The sequence below is a fragment of the Trichophyton verrucosum genome (assembly GCF_000151505.1).
Source record: "Trichophyton verrucosum HKI 0517 chromosome Unknown contig00045_1.f1.exp, whole genome shotgun sequence".
Classification (NCBI taxonomy): Eukaryota; Fungi; Ascomycota; class Eurotiomycetes; order Onygenales; family Arthrodermataceae; genus Trichophyton; species Trichophyton verrucosum.
Window position 1 is genome coordinate 1 of NW_003315606.1, and position 22,113 is coordinate 22,113.

At 48.0% G+C, this 22,113-nt stretch overlaps 5 protein-coding genes across 5 annotated transcripts; 3 read left to right on the forward strand and 2 right to left on the reverse strand.

Annotated features, from left to right (window-relative positions):
• Positions 1-322: 322 nt before the first annotated feature.
• On the forward strand, positions 323-826 carry TRV_00549 (uncharacterized protein; the record flags this gene model as incomplete). The annotated part of the gene is made up of 1 exon (XM_003025226.1): positions 323-826. A coding segment is annotated over one exon (504 nt), but the record flags the coding sequence as incomplete, so codon positions are not given.
• A 4,402-nt stretch (positions 827-5,228) lies between these two features.
• On the forward strand, positions 5,229-6,611 carry TRV_00550 (uncharacterized protein; the record flags this gene model as incomplete). Its single annotated transcript, XM_003025227.1, has 4 exons — positions 5,229-5,537; positions 5,607-6,140; positions 6,204-6,309; positions 6,370-6,611. The coding sequence occupies 4 exons, from the start codon at positions 5,229-5,231 to the stop codon at positions 6,609-6,611; spliced, it is 1,191 nt and encodes a 396-aa protein (XP_003025273.1).
• A 284-nt stretch (positions 6,612-6,895) lies between these two features.
• TRV_00551 (uncharacterized protein) lies at positions 6,896-8,211 on the reverse strand (the record flags this gene model as incomplete). The annotated part of the gene is made up of 4 exons (XM_003025228.1): positions 6,896-7,597; positions 7,697-7,848; positions 7,926-8,100; positions 8,176-8,211. 4 exons carry the CDS (start codon positions 8,209-8,211, stop codon positions 6,896-6,898), a joined length of 1,065 nt encoding a protein of 354 aa, XP_003025274.1.
• A 734-nt stretch (positions 8,212-8,945) lies between these two features.
• Positions 8,946-9,947, reverse strand: TRV_00552 (uncharacterized protein; the record flags this gene model as incomplete). The annotated part of the gene is made up of 1 exon (XM_003025229.1): positions 8,946-9,947. One exon carries the CDS (start codon positions 9,945-9,947, stop codon positions 8,946-8,948), a length of 1,002 nt encoding a protein of 333 aa, XP_003025275.1.
• A 737-nt stretch (positions 9,948-10,684) lies between these two features.
• TRV_00553 (uncharacterized protein) lies at positions 10,685-22,044 on the forward strand (the record flags this gene model as incomplete). Its single annotated transcript, XM_003025230.1, has 2 exons — positions 10,685-11,697; positions 11,760-22,044. The coding sequence occupies 2 exons, from the start codon at positions 10,685-10,687 to the stop codon at positions 22,042-22,044; spliced, it is 11,298 nt and encodes a 3,765-aa protein (XP_003025276.1).
• Positions 22,045-22,113: the final 69 nt, after the last annotated feature.

Sequence of the window (22,113 nt, forward strand, 5' to 3'; positions counted from 1 at the left end):
CAGAAGTTTCTAAACATCCTGTCTACTATTAGTATAACCATATTTTTTAGACGAATATAGAGCTGGCTTAGTTTCACTTACTTTCTTCATGCGGCCTTCGTCGTGCCTAACGCGCGACACTTGGCGGGCAGGGGCCTCGGTGGTGGTGGCTGCGGGGTTGGAGGAGGGAGCGGCAGCCGGGTTGGTGATGGTGATGGTGGTGGAGGGAGCGGTGGCGGCGGTGGTGGTGGTGGGGAGAAGAGGGGGGGGGGTGGTCCTTCGCCGGCGCCTAATCAAACGTTAGTGTCACGTCAGGTTATTGTCAGTGGGTCACAACTTACAGAATATCTGCGCCGGCCCAGGCATATGGCCCGAAGCAGAGGCCTACAAGCGCGATCAACGCGCCAAGCACCGCAGCGGCCCCATATGGGCCAACCCGCTCCAGGAGGAGCGGGAGGGACGTGGCCAGCGTCGCCGCTGGGCCGGCCTCAGGGGCAGCAGTAGAAGTGGTGGTGGTGGTGGTGGTGGTGGCAGTGGTGGTGGCAGTGGTGGTTGCAGTGGTGGTGGCAGTGGTGGTGGCAGTGGTGGTGGCAGTGGTGGTGATGGTGGTGATGGTGGTGAGGGTGGCTGCCATTGCGCTGCTCATGCTGCTGGTGATGCTGGTGTTGTTGCTGCTGCTGGTGCTGTTGCTGGTGATGCTGGTGTTGTAGTCCATGTTGCTGTGTTTGTTGCTGTTGCTGTTACTGTTGCTGTTGCTGTTGCTGTGTGGCTGCTGGTACTACTGTCTGTTGCTCGGTCGCGGGAGGAGAAGAGGAAGAAGTCCAGCGTCGTGTTTCCGATGCCTTAAGAAGACAGACACGGTCGACCGTCACGGGGTTCTGCGTTGCTCCTTCGATTCTGCCGCTTCTCACCACCTTCGTCCCTTCTGGGACTGGAGGGAATACACCCCCCCCCTTGCCCCCCCTGAAGACTGCCCAAGTGAATATATCAGACATGCAGACTCGGATGCAGCAAGCTATGGCATGTGCCTATATCTATACCCTAGGAGGATTCAGGAGAGAACCCTGAACTAGTCTACATGTATCAGCTATCTGTGAATTCCGGGGAAGCAAGATCGGTCCCAATCTTGAAGATGAGGACAGCCTTGCCTGCATCTTCGGGGTACTTTTCCAGGTATCTTCCACGAGCAAGAGGCTAGGCCATGGTATTCGGGAGTGCCATAGAACTCTGCCCCATTCCAAGAGTTACCTGCACGAGGACGGGTGACTCAACCTCTACCAACAAGAGTAGTCAGTTGGATAACGAACTAAGAAGAGAGAGAAGACGTAGCCCACGGACTTCCGTGCCTGAGCGCAGTATGCAAAGCCTCAATGGCTGTTCTTGGGAACATGTAATAGAGCCTATATCTTTGCTTGCAAGCTGGGTCATGCTTTGATGCTTGCCTGATTATATATGTTAGACTGTTGTTGTGTGCTCTTGTGCGCGAGAGCTAGACTCGGCATCCCCTTCTGTGGGTTGCATTTATCTATGTCTTCTGTGCTGTGATTCTCCCTCGGAGTTAACCAACTAGTTAAGCTTCTCCTGTCACTTTTCCTTTGAATGGTCAACTATCGAGTACGTAGTAGTAAGTTGGTTGGTGAACGAATTCACAGAAGCTGCCCTGGTTTCAGTATACTCTGGGTCTGGTTAGGGACACGCTCAGGGCGCTTAACTAACTACTCGTGGCTACATTTCCTGTATCCACTTCTAACAACAAGCTAACTATGTCCTTAGAAATACGCCCAAATATCATCTCTGGGATCTACGAAAGTAAAAAGAAGAGCGGGTTGGCTGCTTTTCTCTGGAGTTTTCTGTAGTAAAAATATAGCAATTTATTATTTTTCTATTACCAAAAAGAAAAAGAAAGTGTCAATGATATAACGACTCTCTCTGCAGCTAATCAAGAACCTCCCATTTTGGCCTGACGGCCGTGTCGGTCCTCCTACCGTATCTAGTATTAGTATACCACATTTTTAGATGAATATAAAGCTGGCTTAGTTTTACTTACATCTTCTGTCTCTTCTGTCTTGCCACCACCCTCGAGAACTTTTTGGAGTTTCAGAAATATATTGGTTGGCATGGTGGTGCCGGAGGAGGCCAGAGCGTCGCTGATGGTGGAGGGCCGTGGGCGGACGGAGTTCGAAATATGACGGCTCCAACGACGGCCAGAAAACCGGTCGTCGGCGAGCCGACGCCTAATCAAACGTTAGTGTCATGTCAGGTTATTGTCAGTGGATTACAACTTACATGTAGTATGCGCCGGCGCGGGCCCGTGGCCCAAAAAAAAGCCCCATACGGCGATTATTACGCCGCACACCACAGCGGCCCCAATTGGTTCAACCCCTCCCCCCTCCCGTGGGAGGGGGAAGAAACGTGGCCAGCGTCGCCGGTGGGCCGGCCCCGAGGGCAGCAGTGACAGTGACGGTAGTGGTGGGGGCGATGATGGTGGCGGCCATGGTGCTGCTCATGCTGCTGTTGCTCATAGTGTTGCTATTGTATTCGCTGTTGCTGTGGCTGTGGCTAGCAGCTCGGCTAAAAAGAAAGTGTCAATGATATAGCGACTCTCTCTGCAGCTAATCAAGAATATCCCATCTTGGCCCGACGACCGTGTCGGTCCTCCTACCGTATCTGGTATTAGTATAACCATATATTTTTAGACGAGTATAGAGCTGGCTTAGTTTTACTTACATTATTTTGACCTACCTCCTAGACAAGTCTATCATCAGCGGCCTCGGGTGCGGGAGCGGGGGCGGGGATAGCCTCGGTGGCGGTGGTGGTGGTTGCGGGAGCGGAGGAGGATGGAGTCCTGCGGTAGGTGCGCCGGTTAGCCCAGCTACCTACTGGCCGGCGCCTAATCAAATGTTAGTGTCACGTCAGGTTATTGTCAGCGGGTCACAACTTACAGAATATCTGCGCCGGCCTGGGCATACGGCCCAAATCAACATCCTAACAGCGCGATTATCGCGCCGCACATCACGGCGGCCTAGGAAGAGGGGAAGGGACGTGGCCAGCGTTGCCGCTTGGTCGGGCCGGGAGCAGAGCTTTCGAATATATATCCATTTGTATTGCTGATGCTGCGGCAGATAATGTTGTTTGTTGTAGCTGTGATGTTGTTCCTGTGATGTTGTTCCTGCTGCTTGGACGATGGAGGAAAGAAGAGAAGGAGGCAGTGCGCGTTTCCGCCGCTTAAGAAGGCAGTGCGCCCGGGCGTTTGGCAGTCACGGGGTCGCGGGCAGGAAGTGAGAAACAAACGCCTTAACTAGCGATGCCGGCCTCTTAGTTATATCGAGCCACGGACAGTAGATATCCAGTCCTTGACGGTCCTGTCACTCCCGGACATGCGTAATCGAGAATAGGTAACTAAGCTCGTGTGTGAGGCTTTCAGGGGTATCTCAGGGGTATATCAGGATATAAAATGGTAGAGTTGAGGCCCAGCGCCACCTAACGCGAGAAAGTGGATTGATGAAGGAGTTAGAAGAGAAGTTAGGAAATAGTCCTGCGCAGAAGCCTTTTATATATTTCCCTTGGGCCTAGTTAACTAAGTGAATCGTTTTGGTAAATTCACGGCCCTGCGGTTGCTTCGCCACTCCTTCGTTGGATTTCTTTCGAGACGGTGAATAACTAGTTAAGTACCAGAAAGGAGGATGATGATGTTAAGCTCTATCGAATGTGCGAGGCTTTAACTAAGCGAGATGTAGCTGACCATTACAAAAACTGACACTTAAGTACTACAATAATACATATGAACGGCCTCGAGCATTAATAACGAAATGTAGCCAATCATACACTTCATTGGATAACTAGCTAAGGTTGGATGAGCGTTTAAGCAACCAATCAACTCCGCAGATGTCTTATGCTTTGCAGAAAGTGATGCTTATTGGTGGAGTAACTAAGTGAGCATAAATTTACAATAGATATTATTGACCAATAGAAATACCTCATTAACTAATGGCTAATCAAAGAAAAAGGGTGCATCGACTACGACGTTCTTCCTTGCATGGCCTTGGCTCTTCTGGAGTTCGCAATAACTAATAATGAGCAACAATAATGTCAACGCACGCCTCTATTGCAAAGTTGGGTCAGTCCGTCAGTAGCTTGTCAAGTTCATCGCCTTCTCCACTCCTGAAAACTGGGCCAGATCATCATCAACGCTACCAGCACGTACACCGTCACACGGCAGTTCTTCATATTCAAACCCAAAGTTTCTCGGGGTCACGATGGATATGAACTGGATATCCTAACAAAATACCACGGCTTTCTCGGGCAATACCTTTCTTCATACTCTGGCCTTGTTGACAGGGAATGGGCTTCTGCGCCACCTGACCAATTGAAGCCTTTCCAGTATGCTAGTCGAAGGGAGATTTTGCCGGAGGACAAGGAGTAGTTTATTTTGAAGGTTACGAAGATGGACCCCAGGGATAGGCTGTCAGCAAAAGCGCTTCTCGAAGACTACAGTGGCCAACAACATCGATCGTGGGCTAACTAGTTCTACTGCCAATTCTATATAAGTTGCCTGATATTAAGGTCAGGGATAACTAATTAGTTACCAAGAGGCTGCCGTTAATGCCAAGGAGCGTGCCGAATGAAAACTTCCGCTAACTTAGGCTTGTCTCAGGTTACAATTCTTCCCGCATTAGCTTGAATGTGCTGTCGGCCATCTGCTTAATTTTTCACTTCACAATGTTGACAGAAAAACACCAAACCGCCATCTTAGCTATATGTTTATATCCAACTTGCGGACTGGTTGCTTTTCCACGCCATTGCCCTTCCTGTTACGCTTCTCGAGAGATACCCATTTCACCCAAGCATCATTCCTTAGCCATGGCAGGACCAGCTGCGCCTTCACATGCTTTTTGCTATCTCTCATTGTGGTGTGCTTGGCCTGCAGGCTGGGCTCCCGAAGACCCTCTCATGATACCCGTTGTGTACTCTACGCCGGTGATATTATACCCAAGTTATTGACAATGGGAGAAACATTCTGGCTTGGGATTTTATAGGGCATGGGTATATGTGAAGTTCCTGTCAAGGAATTTCAATCTCAGGAACTGCTATAAAACGACTACCTCTCCTTTCCTGATTACTAGAAGAATTTATTCTCTTCTTCAGCCACTCTCTCATACGCTCTTTTGCATTTTCTTGAAAGTCGTTCTCTTTTCCCTTCTTTTTTTTTTTTCTCTCGTTTATTGCTCCCCTGACCCTATACACTCATTATGACGGGCTTTTTTACCATTCTCTCCTTTTCTCTGGCGGCATTGTCTGTGACTAATGCCGCACAGATCTTAAGCGTCCCCAAAGGGGCTGAAGTCGTGCCCAATGGCTACATCGTGGTCATGAAAGATGACACCTCTCAACAGGACTTTTCTTCTCACCGCGTCTGGATATCTAGCATCCACCATAATATGACCCGACGTGGCCTTGATGGCGCAGGTGTCAAGCAGACATACGACTTCGACCACCTACGTGGGTACAGTGGTATCTTTGATGAGGACACTATAAAGGATATCTCAAACGATCCAAAGGTATGTGCACGTTCATCGGCTGTTTATCACCACTGCTAGTGTCCAAGTCTTACATTGTACTCATTCAAGGTTGCCTTTGTCGAGCCAGACGCTATCATCTCCCAGCATGTTGTAGTTCAGCAACGCAAGGCTCCATGGGGCCTTTCCCGTCTCTCTAACCGCAGAGGAGGTCGCAACTATGTATTCGACAGCTCTGCTGGCTCTGGCGTCTGGGCCTATGTTGTTGACTCGGGTGTAGACGTTCGCCACGCTGAATTCCAAGGCCGTGCTGTTTGGGGCTCGAATCTGGTCGATAACAAGAACTCTGATGGAACTGGACATGGCACCCATGTCGCTGGAACAATTGCTGGCAAAACCTATGGAATTGCAAAGAAGGCCAAGGTAGTTGCCGTCAAGGTGCTCAACTCCGAGGGCAAAGGCCCAACTAGTGGTATCATTGCTGGTATCAACTGGAGCATCAGACACGCCCGCAAACATGGCATGCTACAGAAGTCCGTTCTCAATATGTCACTCGGAGGCACATACAGTGCAGGCCTAAACCACGCTACTGCCCAGGCTATTAAGGCTGGCATGTTTGTTTCTGTTTCTGCTGGCAACGATAACGTAAGTGATCACAGTCTCCGTAGAGAGAAGTATATTTGTTAACTCGATGCTGGGGGCCGATAGATCAACTCGAATGGTAATTCTCCAGCTTCTGAAAGATCCGTATGTACCATTGCTGCCAGCACTGAGAATGACGGAAAGGCTTCATTCTCCAACTGGGGCCCTGCCGGTAAGCATACATTGCATTGAATCAATATATGATATTCAATACTAATGGATTTATGTATAGTTGACCTTTATGCTCCCGGTCACAACATCCTTTCTGCTAGGCCTGGAGGTGGAAGCCAGACTATGTCTGGGACCTCCATGGCGGCCCCTCATGCCGCCGGTGTTGCAGCCTACTTGATTGCAAAGGAGGGTATTCCTGGCAACCGTGCCTGCCTTCGTCTTAAACAGCTCAGTCAGCCTACTATCCGCAATCCTGGACCGGATACGACCAGCCGTCTGCTTTATAATGGTAGTGGCCGTTAATTAGGCAGTATCATTGTTTGACAGTTAAGATACTATAACCATTTTGACTGCGCTATCGTCGGGGCCTGGACTTCAACACTTAATACCATTCATTATTTGCATGCCATCATGGCCGTGGCAGATAAGCATGTTTTTGTACTAATCAATCAAGGCTATTTATATACTCAAGTCTCATTGTCGTTGTGTAAATATCTCTTCGGAATACTGTGACGTGGTAAATATAAACTGTGGCATCTCGAGTCTTCAAGAACAAGTGATTTTACTAAAGCTTCTGCAGTCCTTAACTAGGGCTTAGTGGTTATTTCATCTCTTTCAAACCGAAGGACGAATGTTTCTTTAGGCTCGGTCGGTCGGCCAACCCGCACCGTTGCCTCCCTGCAGGAATGGTCATAAACTATATTGAAAAGAGTCTCTCCCCGGCTCTTCCCCTCAAGATATCCGCGGCAAATACCAACGGGATAGTTGTCCTCATCTTCCCAAAGGCGAGAGAATTGTTCTTTAGACAGTCTTTCTGTCTGGCTCATAAGCTGCATCATCCTCTCGTATCGAGTAAATGAGTCCGGTAATGGGTTTACCTCCGGTGCGTTGTTGTCGTGGGAAAGAAGGCAATGATTGGTGTGAACAAGTCTACCATGAGCATCGGGTACTTGTTGAACTATATCCGCATGCGAGTACTCAATTCCAAAGGCTTCATCTGCATTCCCAACCATGATATAGGCGCCAGTAGCCATCCCACCTTGGGAAATAATCCTGTCGTACGCTTCGGTGGGAGATGAGCTTTCCAACGCCATGCGTAGAGCAAGATGTGATGGTAGCCCTGTTGGACGTAGGCCTGGGACATGAAGTGCGTTGTAATTGACAGCAACACCAGCACTGTTAAGGCCAACTTTCCCGATTATGCCTGCTTCTGTGACCATTTTTATGACAGGAAGATCTGGTTGTCTGATAGTAAGCTGGATAAGATTGTTCTTAGATGCGCTGAAGAACTAGACGTCGCCATTAGCAGCTTGATTAACTATAAACATACTACTAAAAGAAAAAGGAATTGGTGATAATAGGGGAGAACCATTAGGGCAGAAACTTACATCCCAATTCTGGCCCTGCAGCGCAGAGCCCTCGGGCGTTTTACAGAAGACACTGGTGCATCCGTCTAGGTGTACAAGGCCATATGCAAGCTCAGTGCGGATATTCAATATAATGATCTCTAAAACCTCTCTTCCAGCACCCTGTGCAATACCTTTTCAATTTGGTTTTGTTAGCACTGATACTATATACATATACCACCAAGGTATTGGGCATAAAAAGGTAGCGTACCGCGTATTTCTTCAAAGTATTTCGGCCATCTTTGCTCGATGACCTGTGCCAGATTAGTGGCTACTCTCTGCAATTCCTCTTCCTGCTTCTTTGAGCGTCCACGGATGAGGCCGAGAGAGAATTCGAGCGTGTTGGCAATGACATCTTTGGCAGCATGGCCATGCTGGTAGCCGACCTGTTCTTTGAATTCATTAGTTACTTAGCGTCAAAGGATTGTTACAAAAATATGCAGATATACTAAGATCCGCACCTCAAAGGGGGTTCCCTCGCAGGCAACTCTAAGCATCATGGCGAATATCAACCTCTCAAACACGCCTAGCGTAAATGCAAGAGGAAATAGGGAAATGTATGGAGAGCGTAGTTAACCAGTTAACGAGTTAGTTACCTAGGCAGTTATATAACTAGGTTGGTTTTGCAGCTACCAACCTTTTTGACAGCCTGTTTAGCTATCAATATAGCCGGCTGCCAGTGTCCAAGGTCCTTCTTGACCCATCAAGCGTCCATCCAACTGTACTTTGAGCTGGTCAACCGAGGTAGTGATAAAAGCCGCAGGCGTGGCAAAGGCGGCTCCACAGCGGCGCCCCTGGCCTGGCGAGGCCCATTTAACTAACTAATCCGCCGCAGCGGGTCTCTACGCGGACCGCAACCGACCAAGGCACCCGCATTGCAGAGTAGTAAGATTTTGAACATGACAAAATGGCTGGCCAGAATAGCTCCCAAAATTCCTCGAGCTTGTGCACCCAAGACAGCGAATACGAGGAGTTCGGCTGAGTGACACCCACAGTGGTGCCGGCATGACGACATGACGGCGTGCCGATCGCATCGGCTGGGGTTGTGGTGGGCGTGTTCCAGGTTCTTCAACTTCGTATCCGTCCTTGGATCTCCATCATTGTGCGGATTTGGGTCAAATCATAGCCTGTGTTGCATTTAAGCTATATAATTTTCAGATCGTTGCGATAGCTAGTTACATGTCTCGTTAACTCGTTAACTGGCTAACCAAACTTAAACTAACGCACAATTTTAGGTCTGCCCGTTCTTCTTGATCAAGCCAATCAGACCATCCTGCAAGTACTGGCCATACGGAATAGGCTTCCTGGCTGTCTCGGAGTTCTGAGAGTTGGAGCCTGGGTTCCACGGCTCAACAACGTCATCAAACCCCAGGTTGACAAAGAAGGGAAGGGATTGGCGCTCTGCGTTCACGAATTTGACACGATGAATGGGCGCCGGGTAGAAGTTGTTAGTGATATGGGCCATGTAGCTTCCGCAGTTGACAAGGTATCCGGTGTCGTCAGCTTCGATATCCAGCCAGCCCTCCGGCGTCTGCACCTGTAGGTTTTGAACCTGGGATTGATACAGGACGGTGATAAGGGAAACGTCTTCGTGCCACTCGAAGCTGAGCTTCGTGCCATCGCTGGCAGTTTTTATTGCAGGAGCCGGGTAGTCCTCGATATAAGGGTATCTGATAAGGACCACTGAGGACAGCGTATCATGCTTTCGAAAGTGCTTGGTGAAAAAGTCCTCTTCCTTGCCAAGGGCAAGTGCGTAACCACGCAAGAGGGCCGAGGAGAGGCCAAACACATCCCAGTAATACTGCTCGGCAAATTGCCGGAAACCTGGGTGCTTGTCCTCGTCTGGCCAGACATTCACCTCGTGAAACGGTGTGCCCTGCTGAATGCGGGGATGGTCGGAGCTGTAGTTGGGATTGAGATAACAGAATGACTCGACAGCCTTCTTCCCACGGATGGGCAAATAGTAGCCACTGCGAATCTGCTTTTCGTGTTCTTTATTGTACGCCCGAATGGCGAGCTGCCACTTCTCCTCGTCGGTAATAGAGAGGTGGAATTTCCGGGTCTCCTCCGTGAGGCGATTGACATCGACCCCATGGCCGACTGCGTAGAAGAAACCTGACCCGCGCGAGGCTGCATCAATAGCACGAGCAACTTTCATCTTCTCCGCCATATTATCACCAAATAGGGGAGAGACATTGATTCGAGGAACGTCAGCAACTGGGGTCGTTGACATGATGTCGATACGGTTAACTTGGTGTATCTGAAGAACGAGTATTGTCTCGTCGCTGGAAGGTCGGTCGCTGGTAAGGATGAATTAATTTTAGTGATGAATTTCAGAGTGCAACATCGGGGGGTGCGGTTCACTAAAGTGGAAGAGAAGTCTTTGCATTTTTAAAACAGCCTTCTTACTCCGAGTCTGTGACTTTCGGCGATGCAGATGTTATCCATCGGAAAGATACTACATGAGCCAAGACGTCACATTGAATCAATAAGCAGCATAAACCCCGAGGATCTCGAGTTGATCAGCTAGCCAACTGCATGCAGGCATGTTAACACTCTTCAGAATAATATCGCCGCCGGTGGGCCCTGGGCCCATAGCTATCGTCCATAATTCAGGTTTGACAATACGAGATCTTAATAAACATTGCACCCTCTGAGAGTCCATGTTGACGTCAGGCTTAACATGGAATGCTATCAGCTGTATATTGGATGAAGTTCAGGTCCGCATGATTCATTGCCTCAAGACTCCGCCCTTGAGGCAAAAGCTAAGAGATGTAACCAAGGAACGCAGGGGTATTTTTTTGACACGAGGAAAATAGCCATCTCAGCTAGGCTTGAAATATAGAGACAGTTTATAGGTCTCTATATTGCTGGTTTTCCCCCCTTTCTAGCTTCAATATTTCCGAAGCCTTTTCAACTACTACCCCCATATCATAGAATTGTGTTTCAAGCCCGGCTCTATACTTCAAGATGACCATCGAAAACGACATCAAACGACCAAGTAATGATGCTATCACCTTGGAAAATGGCAAAGCTCTGAATTTTCGAAAGCAGATACCCTCGACCCATGAGAGGATGTACTGCAATGGGAGCCTCGATAAATGGAGGCTCTGTATCAGCCATATTAGTGAACGCTGTGATCTTAGTGGCCTTGCAAAGGCCTGCACTAAATACCAGCTAGCACTAACAGGGTTTTCCGACGTTAATACTCATCGGGAGCGTCAAACTGTAACCGTTGATGTCCCCGAGGAGGTTAACACCGCCCTCAGGGACAGATATATCCGGCAGGGAGGCTCTCTTCGGAGCATCGTGCTGTTTGCAGTGCATCAGATGCTTAGGGGGTTCGGCAATGGTTCCCACACAGTCACTGCTTCCATCAGCCCAGATTCGGAACACCGGCTTTCTTGGGAGGTATCCCCTACCATTGTCTCTCACAAAAATCGCGGACAAACGTCAGTCCTCGAGGCCATCAGAAACATCGACATCAGCAATCAGCGGCTACAGTCTTCCAAAAACGAAGAAATCGAAGAAGAAACACAGCCGAATCGGGCATCGAGGTTCGAGGAAGTCGGTAGTGAACTGGAGGGAGGCTGGATGAAGTCGGAGCTCTTCGACTTGCCGGTTGTCTTCGTTAAGGCGCGCTTAGATCACGTGATGCGGCTCTCCAGCATCGACGTCGATTTCCCACTAGCCGTGCTCGTCCATGAAGGGCACAACGATGGAGACCTCCAGCTGGCTGTCCAGTTTTCTACATCACTCTTTGCGCCTGAGACGATACAAAATTTTACTGATGCGTTGAAAATCCTGCTCGCGGAGGCCTCGACAGGCCCAGGGACCCTAGTAAAGGACATCGACCTGCTCTCGGCGCAGCAAATTCAGCAACTGGATGTTTGGAACAATACCGATGGAGATTACGAGTCTTCTAAGCGCCTCAACCATCTTGTAGAAGATGCGGCACGGCACTGCCCGGACAAAGAGCTGTTGTGTGCGAAGAGCGCGAGCTCACATATGGCGACCTCAACCGCCAAGCGAACTCTCTCGCCAGATATCTCTGCCACTTCGTGCAGCCAGAGCAACTCATCGGCCTATTTCTCGAGAAGAACGAGCTGCTTATAATCACAATCCTCGCGATTTGGAAGTCGGGAGCTGCTTATGTTCCAATCGACCCTGCTTTCCCTGATGACCGTGTCCGTTTTGTTCTGGATGATACAAAGGCTAATCTCCTCATCGCCAGCGATGCACATGCTGCAAGATTGCAAAAAAACATTACCAGCAATAAAGATATTCAAGTAATCAGGCTTGAGCTACTTCTGAAAGAGTTAACATCTTCGGCGGCCGGTGAGTTCCATGATGGACAAAATCTGGACCACCTGCCTCTTAACAGCAGGCAGCTTGCATACGTGACATATACCTCTGGCACTACCGGCTTCCCAAAAGGAATATTCAAAGAACATACTAGTGTGGTGAATAGTATCACGGATTTGTCTGTCAAGTACGGTGTGGCAGGGTCGCATCATGAGACGATTTTGCTATTTTCTGCTTATGTATTTGAACCGTTTGTCCGCCAACTGCTCATGGCGTTGGTGAACGGCCATCTTCTCGCCATTATAAGTGACGTGAAAAAATATGATTCCGACTACCTGCTATCCCTCATGCAGCGGCACCAGGTTACCTACCTCAACGGCACCGCGTCTGTGTTGCAGGAGTACGACTTCTCCACATGTCCATCATTGAAGCGTATAATCCTCGTGGGTGAGAATCTGACGGCCGCACGATATGACTCACTTCGCGAGAGATTTAAGGGGACAATTTTGAACGAATATGGATTTACCGAGTCAGCTTTTGTGTCTGCCCTGAACATATTTAAGCCTCATTCCAAACGAGAAAATACCAGTCTCGGACGCCCGGTTAGGAATGTAAAGTGTTATATTCTCAACCAGGAGCTAAAGCGAACTCCTATTGGAGTAACGGGTGAATTGCATATCGGCGGGTTGGGTATTTCACGAGGGTATTTGAACCGCCCCGACCTGACCCCGTTCAAATTTATCCCCAATCCTTTCCAGACGGGAAGAGAGAAAGAGCTCGGTATCAATCGCTTAATGTACAAAACTGGTGACTTGGCCAGATGGCTACCCAACGGCGAGGTGGAATATCTTGGACGCGCGGATTTCCAGATCAAATTACGCGGCATCCGAATCGAGCCGGGAGAGATCGAATCGACGCTTTCTATGTATCCCAACATCCGAACAAGCCTGGTAGTGTCTAGAAAACTCAGATCAGGAGGTGAAGAGACTGCCAACGAACATTTAGTAGGGTACTATGTGTGCCAAAATAATGTGGAAGTGGTTCCTGAGGAGAGTCTGTTGGCATTTCTAGAAACAAAGCTACCCAGATACATGATCCCATCACGTCTGGTCCACCTCGAATATATTCCTGTGAATATTAACGGTAAAGCTGACCTGAAAGCCTTACCCATGGTTGATTTATCAAGGACAGCGAAGGGTGCCTTAAATAATTTGGGACACCAAACGGAAATTGACCTACAAAAGATTTGGAGTGATGTTCTCGGTATCGGGAATGATTCCATATCACCTGAGGATAGTTTCTTTCGCTTAGGAGGGCATAGTATCAGTTGTATTCAGCTGATTGCACGGATCCGACAACAGTTTTCTGTCATCATTTCTGTGGAGGACGTCTTTTCAATGAAAACCCTTAGCCGCATGGCTGCATTCCTACGCAAAAGGCAGAGCGAAATCGAGGCTAGCTGTACAACTGATATTGCTACACTATCAAGGGCCTCTCTAAGTTTTCCTGTCCTTTCGGGGAGTAACAGCACTTGTTACCTTGCCAATAGTCTTCAGCAAGGTTTTATATACCACTACCTAAAAAATAAGGAGCCTTCTGGAACATACATTATGCAATCTCTTTTGCGGTATGATACTGAATTGCGGCCTGATGTTTTTCAGAAGGCCTGGAAACTTACGCAACATGCATTTCCAGCACTGAGGCTCCGATTTTTGTGGGAGAAGGACGTATTTCAAATTATTGACCAAGATCAGCCTCTTCATTTCCGATTCTTCTCTTCTGATAGGGATCTGGAGGGCTTATCTAGAGAGGATAAGCTTCAGAATCTACAAAAACAAGATCTGCGGGAAGATTACAAGCTAGATGCTGGGGAACTCTTTCGGGTGTACATGATAAAGCATGATGACCAACATTTTTCCTCCCTCTTTAGCTGCCATCATGCTATTCTCGATGGGTGGAGCCTGCCTTTACTCTTCCAGCATGTCCATGAGGAGTATCTCCGCCTTATCAAAGGCGGACACTTTCATTTTGATACCCATATTGATAAAGCGTACGGACACAGTCAGAACTTTCTTCAAATGAATCGTGATACTCACCTTGAATACTGGTCTGGTGTAGTTGATCAAATCACGGAACGCTGCGATATGAATGTCCTTCTGAATGAGCAGAGTAGATACAAGATACCTCTCGCAAACTACGATCAGGTCCGAGATCAGCGCCAGCAGACCTTACATCTTGATTGCGATATGCACCTGAGAAATATCCACGATGCATGCTCTGAGCGGGGAATCACTTTACACTCTATCCTTCAGTTCATCTGGCACACCATTCTCCACAAGTATGGTGGCGGAAGCCATACAGTTACGGGAACAACAATCTCTGGCCGCAATCTACCTGTCGAAGGCATTGAACACTCTGTCGGACTCTATATAAACACCCTACCCTTAGTCCTAGATCACACTGAGTACAAAAATAAGAGCGTCCTGGATGCAATGTCTGATGTTCAGGCCAAGGTCAACGCAATGAATACACGGGGGCATGTTGAGCTGGGCCGTTTGTATAAAAGTAACCTGAAACACGGACTCTTTGACACTCTGTTTGTCTTTGAAAGCTATCCAGCCTTGGATAGGGTGAAAGAACTCCATCATCAAGAAGCTTTACATTATTCCATTCAAGGAAATATGGAAAAATTGAACTATCCTCTCACGGCTATAGTGCAGGATATCAACGCTGCTACCATAGACACGCTCACATTTACCATCTGCTATGCCAGTGAACTTTTCGATACACCCACGATCCTAGAGTTATTGTCAATGGTACAAGATACCATTAAGCAGATATCAAGCAACCTTACCCGACCAGCAAATAGCTTGGAGTATCTCTCTTTAGCTCAGGTCAATCAATTGGCTGAGTGGAATGCAACTGAAGCCGACTTCCCAGATGCAACTCTTCATCAGCAGTTCGAGTTGGAGGTAGACAGGGTTCCTAGTAAAACTGCTATCATCTATGAGGACGTAACGTTAACATACCATGAATTGAACGAGAGAGCGAATCGGATGGCCTGGCAATTGAAGAGGGAGGTTGACATAAAACCCGATGACCTAGTCGCTCTCGTTCTGGATAAAAGCGAACACATGATGGTTTCTATATTGGCAGTGTGGAAGTCTGGTGGAGCTTATGTACCGATCGACCCGTCATACCCCGAAGACCGCATTTCTTATATCCTCCAGGACACTAACGCGGTCACTGTGATTGCCGACCCCATCTATATCCCCAAGGTTGAGAAACTTACACGGCCAGGAGTACCGATATATCCATCAGATTTGGCTACACATAACACTAGCGATTGGAGCTCAGATAACCCTCCCCCTTCAAGCATAAGCACGAGCTTAGCCTACATCTTCTATACATCTGGAACGACTGGCCGGCCAAAAGGGGTAATGGTAGAACATCACGGAGTGGTCAATCTCCAGACTTCGCTCTCCAGGATCTTTGGCCTCCGTGAGACTGATGACGAGGTTATTTTCTCCTTCTCGAACTATGTCTTTGATCATTTTGTAGAGCAGATGACCGATGCTTTGCTGAATGGTCAGACTCTATTAGTCCTGAACGATACCATGCGTGGAGATAAAGAAAGGCTCTATCAATACATGGAGAAAAATAGGGTAACTTACTTGTCTGGAACCCCGTCAGTTATATCCATGTATGAATTTAGCCGGTTCAAAGCGCACTTAAGACGAGTCGATTGCATTGGTGAGGCGTTTAGCGAACCAGTTTTTGATCAGATTCGCGAAACCTTCCAAGGGCTTATCATCAATGGCTACGGTCCCACTGAAGTCTCTATTACTACCCACAAACGTCTATATCCTTTCCCAGAGCGCCGCACTGATAAGAGTATCGGCTGTCAGATAGCCAACAGCACCAGCTACGTTCTCGATGAAGACATGAAGCGCGTCCCAATCGGGGCCGTCGGAGAGCTCTACTTAGGTGGTGATGGCGTTGCCCGAGGTTATCATAATCGCCCCGACCTTACAGCCGATCGATTTCCTCTCAATCCATTCCAGACAGACAAAGAGAAAAGTGAGGGGCGCAATATGCGACTCTATAAGACTGGGGATCTTGTGCGTTGGATTCCTGGAAGTAGAGGAGAGGTTGAATACTTGGGTCGCAATGACTTTCAAGTAAAGATTCGTGGAGTGCGAATTGAACTCGGCGAAGTCGAAGCCGTTCTGTCTTCGTATCCAGAAGTCAAACAGTCCGTGGTTGTTCCTAAAAAACGTGCGCAGGGGGGCCAAACATTCCTTGTTGGATACTGTGTTTCTGGTTCAACAATATCTTCCATAGATATAAAACGATTTATGCAATCTCGTCTGCCAGACTACATGGTTCCCTCTCGGCTCATCTTCGTCACAAAGTTACCTGTTACCCCTAGTGGCAAACTAGATACAAAAGCTCTGCCAGCCGTTGACGAGTCGACAGAAAACGAAGTAGTTGCACCACGGACTGAAATCGAACGAACTTTGCGTGAAATATGGGCGGAGTTACTTGAAATACCGCTAGAGGATATCAGCATCTACAGCGATTTCTTTGGCTTGGGAGGCGATAGTCTGAAGAGTACCAGATTATCCTTCATGGTCAATGAATTTCTTCACAGGACAATTAGCGTCGCCGAGCTTTTCCAACATCGAACAATCGAAGCATTAGGTCGTTTAATCGTTAACGGCATCGGGGACATACAGGACATCGCCTTGATCACTGACACAAACAAGGATATCTCAATATCCCCGGCGCAAGAGCGTGTTTTATTTCTCCACGAGCTTGAAGGCGGGAATAGTAAAGGGTACAATATAACAAAAACATTAAAATTGTCCTCCCAGACGAGCCCTTCTTTAATTGAACAGGCGCTAAGGGAACTTCTATCACGACATGAAGCATTACGTACTTTGCTGCAGAAGGACGCTGTCTCTGGAATCTACCATCAGAAGATTTTGAATAATAATGAAGCGCAGTCTTTGTTCTTCATCAACACATCTACAGTCAGGGATTTGGATCATCTCGATCAAAAAATTTCTGACGCTTCCCAACATATATTCCATCTGGGAGAGGAACTACCCCTCAGGGTGTATATGTTCACAGAGAATGATGTTTCATTATATCTCACGTTTGTCATTCACCACTCGAACTTTGATGGTTGGTCTTGGAATATTGTCTTCCGGGAACTTGTTATGCTTTATTCTCGTTTGCAAGGCAAAGACTCTATCACACTTCCAAAACTCACCGTTCAATATAAGGAGTTCGCGCATCATCATCGTCATATACTTATAGGCGACCGTTTTCGCGTACTCTCCGAGTTCTGGCGAAGTAAGCTTGAGAACTTCGAGCCCCTTCACCTCAATACTGATAAATCTCGACCACCCCATTTTGAATATGATGGAGATGATGTGAACTTTATTATAGGCGAACCGGAGGTTAAAGAGTTGCAAAAGGTGGCCAGGCAATGCAAAGCAAGTCTCTACGCTGTTCTCCTTGCATTATACGGTCTCATGCTCGCTTCCTATACCCATCAAACTAATATTCCGGTCGGTGTACCTGTCACCCATCGAACCCACCCACAGTTCGAATCTGTTGTTGGTTTTTTCGTCAATCTTCTTGTTGTACGAGTGGATGTGACCCGTCAAGGAATTGTTGGACTTGTTAAACGGGTAATACGGGAGCTGGTGGATGCTCAACTTCATCAAGACATGCCGTTCCAGGAGGTAACAAAACTTCTGAATACAGAACATGACCCCAGTCGACATCCTCTAGTACAAACTGTATTCAATTATGAATCAAACCAGGCTGATACCCTACGAACAAAAGAGAACAAAGGAGGTTTCGCTGAATACCAACCAAAACAGACATACTCGGCTGCAAAATTTGACTTGAGCGCTACAGTTTCTGAAATGGGATCCAAGGTGATGGTCAACTTTAACTACGCTATCAGTCTATTCACCAAATCCACAATTATGGGAATGCTGGATACACATAGGCATCTTATCTATGGTGTTTGTCGTTTAACCGAACGCAGGATTAACGACACTATGCAACTCCCATTGATGCCCACATGTCAGGGTGATGGCAGTCACTTGCCATTGCTGGAGACACAGCTTGCCATCCCCAGGGACAAGGAGCCTGTTGCTACATTGAACAAGCTGTTTGAAGCCGAAGTTGCTCTGGCGTCAGACTGTGTCGCGATCGTCGAAGGAGAGAAAACCATCACATATGGCGATCTCAATGTCCAAGCTAACCAATTGGCATGGTATTTACTTTCAATAACAGACTTGAAACCAGATGACCATGTAGCTCTGATGCTGGACAAGAGTATCAGCATGCTCATTTGTATTCTTGCTGTTTGGAAAGCTGGAGCGGCATATGTACCCCTTGATCCTACATTTCCTGATAACAGAATAGGCACAACCCTCCAGGAATCCAAGCCAAAAGCTGTTATTTTGCATAGCAAATACGCAGCACGGTTCGAGTCCCAAGGTATGAGCCTCATCACAATAGATACCACGGAGAACATCAGCCACCAATCCACAGATGATGTCAAATCAAATGTGCAGCCTGAAAATCTGGCATACAGTATATTCACATCAGGAACTACTGGCAAACCTAAAGGTGTATCAGTCAAGCAAAATGGGGTTATCAATCTTCGGAACGGCCTTCGAATGCGATATTTTGGCAACTGTGCGCCAGGAAACCATAGTGTGCTATTTCTCTCCAACTACATCTTTGACTTCTCCCTCGAACAAATAGCGTTATCAATCTTGAGTGGCCAGACACTGATCATCCCGCCAGAACATTCTTTCGCCAGCAACGAGTTCTATGATATCTGCAATTCATATAAACTCTCTTATTTGAGCGGAACTCCGTCTCTTTTGCAACAAATCGATTTACGAAAACTAAAGTTTCTGAAAATGGTAACAGCTGCTGGTGAAGAGCTCCATGCCTCTCAGTACAAGAAGATGCGTGATAGCTTCCACGGTACTATTCACAACGCTTATGGAGTCACTGAAACAACAGTATACAATCTCATTACTGCCTTTTCAGCCAATGATGGGTTTGAAAACTGTCTACGAGAAGTCTTACCTGGAAATCGGATTTACCTACTCAGCCATAATCTTCAGCCTGTTCCGCTAAATGCAGTAGGACAACTATACCTGACAGGTGACTGTCTCGCTCGTGGGTACCTCAACCAGCCCACATTAACCACACAGCGGTTTATCCCTAACCCCTTCCGCACTGATGAGGACGCTGCCTCTGGAAAATTCTCTCACTTGTATAAGACTGGAGACCTAGCTAGGTGCAGGCTGGATAGCTCAGGGAATCCTTATATCGAATACATGGGACGAAATGACCTCCAAGTCAAGCTTCGAGGTCTCCGAATTGAGCTTTCCGAAGTTCAGCGAGTTATGTCCTCAGTTCCTGGGGTTGAAGACTGCGCTGTCATCGCGAAATATATGGATGACAACCCACGCTCTCGTGTGGCTCAGTATCTTGTGGGATACTACTCCACGGAAAATCCATCAGGCCTTGAGGAAATAATCATTAGACATATGAAAACCAAGCTACCCGGGTATATGATACCTGACCATCTGTGCTATCTCAGAGGCCCCTTTCCCGTTACTAGAACGGGGAAGCTTGATACCCAAAAGCTACCAGATATAGACGTCACGACCGGCCCCCGGGCCGTTTATTCACCACCACGCAATGCCCTGCAATCCAAACTTTGTGCTCTCTGGGCCTCTGTCTTGGGGGTGGAACGGTGTGGAATTGATGATGACCTGTTCAAAATGGGTGGGGACAGCATCACCTCCCTTCATCTGGTCGCGCAAATCCATCATCGCCTTAGTTGCAAGGTCACCGTTCGTGACTTATTCGAACATCGAACCATCCGGAAGCTATACAATAATGTTCTACATAATGATCTGTCAGGCTCAACCAGCGAGTTCCGTACTGAGCAAGGTCTTGTCACGGGTGAGGCACCCCTACTGCCAATTCAAGAATGGTTCCTTTCCAAGCCGCTAGAGAAACGGGATCGGTGGAACCATACATTCTACATCCAAACTCCAGAATTGGATGTGGATCGTTTATCAGTTGCTGTACAGAAGTTACAGGACTATCACGATGCATTCCGTCTGCGATTGAAGCAAAAGGGGGAGACTTTCGTTCTATCATTCCCGACAGAGCATCAGAAAATTGCACTCCGCCTCTTGGATGTAAGCAGCATTTGTGAACGTGCTGCTGTCAATGAGGCCCTCAGCGAGTGGCAGTCGGGGTTCAATATTGAGAATGGCCCTATCGGTATTATTGGCTACTTGTATGGCTACAGTGATAAAACAGCCCGTGTATGGTTCTCAATCCATCACCTTGCCATCGATACGGTTAGCTGGCAGATTTTGATACGCGATCTTCGGAATTTATATCTTGATGAAAATTTAGGCAGCAAGGGCAGCAGTCTTCGGCTATGGGCTAACAGTATGAGCAGCTATCAGGGCTCAAAACTGGAGCGAGAATACTGGGATAACTTGATCGCTCAAAGTTCCCAAAGTGTTGCAGCACTCCCCCCTTCTACTGGGCCTCGTCTAAAATTAGGGCGTGTCATGGGTGCTGACAAGTCAGCATCTCTGCTGCAGCACGCTGGCCAAATGGAAGCATCTGTGCTTGCTGCAGTCGGGCTAGCGCTCCAGGATGTTGAGCCAATGTGCTGTAATATGGTCACCTTGGAAGGACATGGCCGTGAAGAAGGTATCGATAGCACTCTGGATGTTAGCCGTACGATGGGCTGGTTCACAAGCATGTATCCATTTCAGATTCCCCATGTGAAGGAGGCCAACATGCTTGCAGCAGTAGCCGAGATCAAGGCGGAGGTGGACGGAGTTCCTTGCCATGGCGCTGGATATGGTGCGCTCTATGGCTATGTACGGCATCCATTACCCAGTGTCAGCGTCAATTACCTAGGGCAGCTTACGCGAACGTCACACATGCCCGATTATGACTGGAATTTAGCTATTGGGGATGGAGAATACGCATACGGGCTGACGTGTAGCCCTGAGGACGCAAAAAAGAGCTCTTCCGCTATAGACATAACGGTGACATGCATCGATGGGAGAGTGGCTGTTGACGTTCTCAGTATCTGGGACCAAGACAAGAGTGAGGTGTTGATATCTACGATTGAGCGCGGACTGGACCATATCACCGAGCAGCTCAGCAGTGGGAGTACATCTTCAACCGAGTCTCCGTCCTGCCAGTTATTTACCGAAGAAACATTCACGCCTTACTTTGAATATCGTGACCCTAGCCATCGACAAGGTCCGACCCTGTTTCTCCTACCTCCAGGCGAAGGCGGAGCCGAGAGCTACTTCAACAACATTGTCAAATACCTTCCAAAGCACAGTCTGGTGGCTTTCAACAATTTCTACCTACACAGTAAGGCTCTACAGACATTCGAGGAGCTGGCGGAGTGGTATACGGACCATATACGGCGTCTTCAGCCTCACGGACCGTACCATTTACTTGGCTGGAGTTTTGGCGGCATCCTCGCGATGGAAATTGCCCGCCGGCTAGATGATGGCAGTGGGAAGGTGATTGGCTCACTTCTATTCATTGACACCTACTTCGACGTCCGGGGCGCAACCGAGGAGATCGGGATGGCTGAGAAGACAATCCTGGACAAGATCCATCATGTATATGATCCTGAACCCGCGCGGCTTGCACATATGCTCTCCCGAGTTAAAGATGTTGTTCTCTTCAAGGCTGCCAAACCTAACGACAAATATACCAGCGACGAGCAGCGTCTATTATACGAGTACTATCATAGGACCAGAGCCAACAACTTGGACAAATTCATCCCTATCGAGCATGTCTCGGTAATGCCTTTGCAAGGTAACACCCATTTTTCCTGGGTCCAGGATGTTGAGCAAGTGAAGAAAGTATGCAGCGTGATTGAAAACATACTGGATAACATGGAGAACGGACATACTTAGGTGGATCTCGAGCCGCAATCTTGTACTATAGATGTTTAGTTACATGGTTATTACTCAGGGTGAATAGAA